Source organism: Sturnira hondurensis, unplaced genomic scaffold (assembly GCF_014824575.4).
Source record: "Sturnira hondurensis isolate 20B ecotype Veracruz unplaced genomic scaffold, ASM1482457v3 Scaffold0005451, whole genome shotgun sequence".
NCBI classification, from domain to species: Eukaryota; Metazoa; Chordata; class Mammalia; order Chiroptera; family Phyllostomidae; genus Sturnira; species Sturnira hondurensis.
In genome coordinates this window covers 239-3,431 of record NW_028078082.1, presented here as the reverse complement: position 1 = coordinate 3,431, position 3,193 = coordinate 239, and the positions used below count along the sequence as shown (strand labels likewise).

General features: G+C 49.2%; 1 gene segment (V, D, J or C); it reads right to left on the bottom strand.

Annotated features, from left to right (window-relative positions):
• Nucleotides 1-2,216: 2,216 nt before the first annotated feature.
• Nucleotides 2,217-2,727, bottom strand: LOC118987891 (immunoglobulin lambda variable 8-61-like). The segment is given in 2 exon segments: nucleotides 2,217-2,533; nucleotides 2,637-2,727. Coding segments are annotated over 2 exon segments (402 nt in total).
• Nucleotides 2,728-3,193: the final 466 nt, after the last annotated feature.

Below are 3,193 nucleotides of genomic sequence, written 5' to 3'. Positions count from 1 at the left end.
GTCACCTGTGCTCCCCAGTGACACACGGCTGACAAGACCAGCCCTGGGGCCAACATTGTCCTCACAGGGCTGCTTTCTTCTGCAGCTTTTATAGAAGAAAGTTAGTATACAAATTTTTGCACAACTTTCATTTGTTGTAGACAGCTGTGCCTGGTTTTAGGAATTGCATCTGTACCCTTTTGGCTAAGGTGAGGGATGACCTTTGGAATGTGAGCCACAGGAGACAAAGCTTGATTCTGGTAGCAAACACTGCCTCAGTTCCTCTCCCTGTCCCCAAAGCTTGGTCGGAAGTCAATGACCGGTAAGACCCCTCATAGAGGGTGGCACCTAAGCCAGACTGGATCACTTGGGAGGCCTTCATGGAAGGACTTGGGGGCTGCAATGAAGAGCAATGGACTCTCGCCCGCAGCCTTTGACATAGCCAGAGTCCCCATGTTGTCTGGGAGAAGGGCTTCCTGGCTCTAATCCCCTTAAGCCTGAATACCTGATGGGGAAGGTGCAGCTCCTTGCCCTGCTAGAGCTTGTCTTGGGGAAAAATCCGGCATCACAAAGACTTCCTGATAAACGTGTAAAATCTGCTCTGCTAAGAGTGCTTTCATTCATATGATAAGGGTCCCAGAGGAAATGAGTATGTCTCCCAAAGTTTCTGCAACTCTCTTCCTGACAGACACTGACTCAGACTCTGAAGCCCTCAGATATCTTTGAAATATTATCTACTGTATGATCCTTGCCACCCTGTATTCCTGTGTATTACAACCCAATAAAAGGCTATGGAGCAGGGGTCTCGGGGCCTTTTTCTCCTCGGAGAAGCTGGCCCCTGCTGGCCTTTGTCTCCCCTGAGAAACTGGCCACAGCCCACTCCTCGTCCCTAAGCAGATCATGTCATGTTTCGGTCATTATTCACTTTCATCTGTGGCACCCTGGGGGACTCGCTAGAGAAGTCGCTCCCACACTCATCCACATTTTTTCTACCATTACATTCTTGCAAAACTAGGGTCATATTTAAAATCTAAGATGTTAACTTTGGTAAAATAACATAAACTAAACTGTAGGTTGAATTTAAATTTAATTCAAAACCCAACATATACTTTTCCTGTTGATAGAGCCAATCCAGGAATCCAGTGATACAATAAACATTACAGAAAACAAGCACAACCGATATACATATTTCTAACATACCAGATACAATGCTTTTCTCTTTTAGTTTGTGTTGTCTCCATATGGGGTTTCTCTAAGAAGATTTTTTGACAAAGGTGAGAGGGTTAATAAAAGGATGATTTCCCACTCTGCCTCTCCCCTCCCAGCCCAGTGCTGGGCGCCCTAGGGAACCAGGTGTGGAGATCCTGCCCGAAGCCCCTCACCTGTCCCTGTGCCAAGGAAGGCAAACCAGGGGCTGGGAGAGGGTTTCTGGGAGGCCCTTGTAACCAGGTGTCAACTCAGAGCATCAATAGTCACCTAAGTCATGGAAACCCTCTCAACTGGCGGTTGTAGGTTTCAATTTTAAAACAAGGGAAAAGAGAAATCAGCTCACAGTTTTCTTCGATGACCTGAGATTTGAAATCTGTTTCTGAATGTACCAGATTTACGCAGGTTGATTTAGGAGATACGGTGACCTGGAATTCAACTTGAGTAAATTTCAAACAAAAGTGTTCAGGAATAATGTTATAATAATGGAAGTGTAGGCATATTCAAATCTTTAGCCTTCCCAAAACACTTTGAGAGAGATTGTGTTAAAACACTGTTTTGTTCACAAACACACAGTTCTGACACAGAAGGCGTCTTCAGGGGAATAGCATTACCTACATGCTCCCAGGGACACTCTCATTTAAATGCCAAGAAAATATTCCCACTGTCCACAGTCTCAGTCAATACATGAGTACATCTTGTTAGAGCTCCTGGAACACAGGCAGGATTACAAAGGGCAGTGGGGGCTCTGAGTCTGTGGATGGTTAATGTGTCTGCACTCAGCCCTCACCCGTCATGGTTGTAGGGAGAGGGGAAGACAGGAAGTCCACTCTGCCAGGGTCACGTGGGACAGATGGGCACAGGCTGGGGGAGCCTGGAGGAAGCACATGGAGGGGAGCCACTAGACAGGGGAATGGGGCCCTGGAGCTCCTCCCCTTGGTGTGCTGACCATTCCCACACTCTCTCTTTCCTCATCACTAAAGCTGAGCCATTCTGAGCACACGAGGTTTTGGTCGCACTTCCCCATGGGGTCACATCACTGTGTAAGTATAACTACCCGTGTACAGAGCACAGTGATAGTCGGCCTCATCCTCAGGCTGGGCCCCTGTGATGGTGAGGGCGGCTTTGTTCCCAGAGATGGATCCAGTGAAGCGCTCAGGGACCCCAGAGGGTCGGCTGTTTGTGTAGTAGATGAGCATGCGGGGAGGCTTGCCTGGGGTCTGCTGGTACCAGCTGGGGTAGTTACTACTAGAGACTGAGCCAGGGGTAAGGCCACAGGTGAGTGTGACTGTCCCTCCTGGAGACACAGACAGTGATGGCTCCTGTGTGACAGTCTGAGAATCCACACCTAAAACCAACAGAAAAGACAGGGTTTTTTAATGAGAGACAAGGCCACCCCTGAGACCCTGCTCTGCTCTGTCCTCAGAGAATGCAGAGTCCCTATCTCTGACCTGAGCTGTAAGTAAGGAGCCCGAGCAGGAGCACCATCCAGGCCATGGTGGGGACACTCACAGGACACAGCCTCCCAAGGCTCATGAGGTGGGATGATGTGCCCTTGGGACCTTTTCTTGCCTCTGAGACCATTAGGAGGAGCAGATGCCTCATGCAAATTAGCTTCCTCTCTTGGTGCCACAGTGTCACCCTGATGTCCCCTGGGGAGATGTGAACCGAGCCAGGTGCTGGGAACTCACACAGACCAGTGAAGATAGAGTGACTGAGGCACTGAATAGGCACAGTGACCTCTGTCACCTAATCAGGGAGTGAGGAGGGTGAGAGCAGAGGGATCTTGGTCATGATGGGGAAGCCCCAGCCCTCTGACTGCTCAGAATTCCTTGTTGGATCTGAGACTCTCCCAGCTCCAAGGGTCTCTTGTCCTTTGTCCAGAAAGACTCATGGGCCAAGTTTCTTCATGCAGAATTGGCTTTGTTGTGTGTCTGTCCACCTGACACTGGGTGTGTGCACATCAGATGGGAACAACTCATTGAATGTGAAGTATATGAGTCAGAGC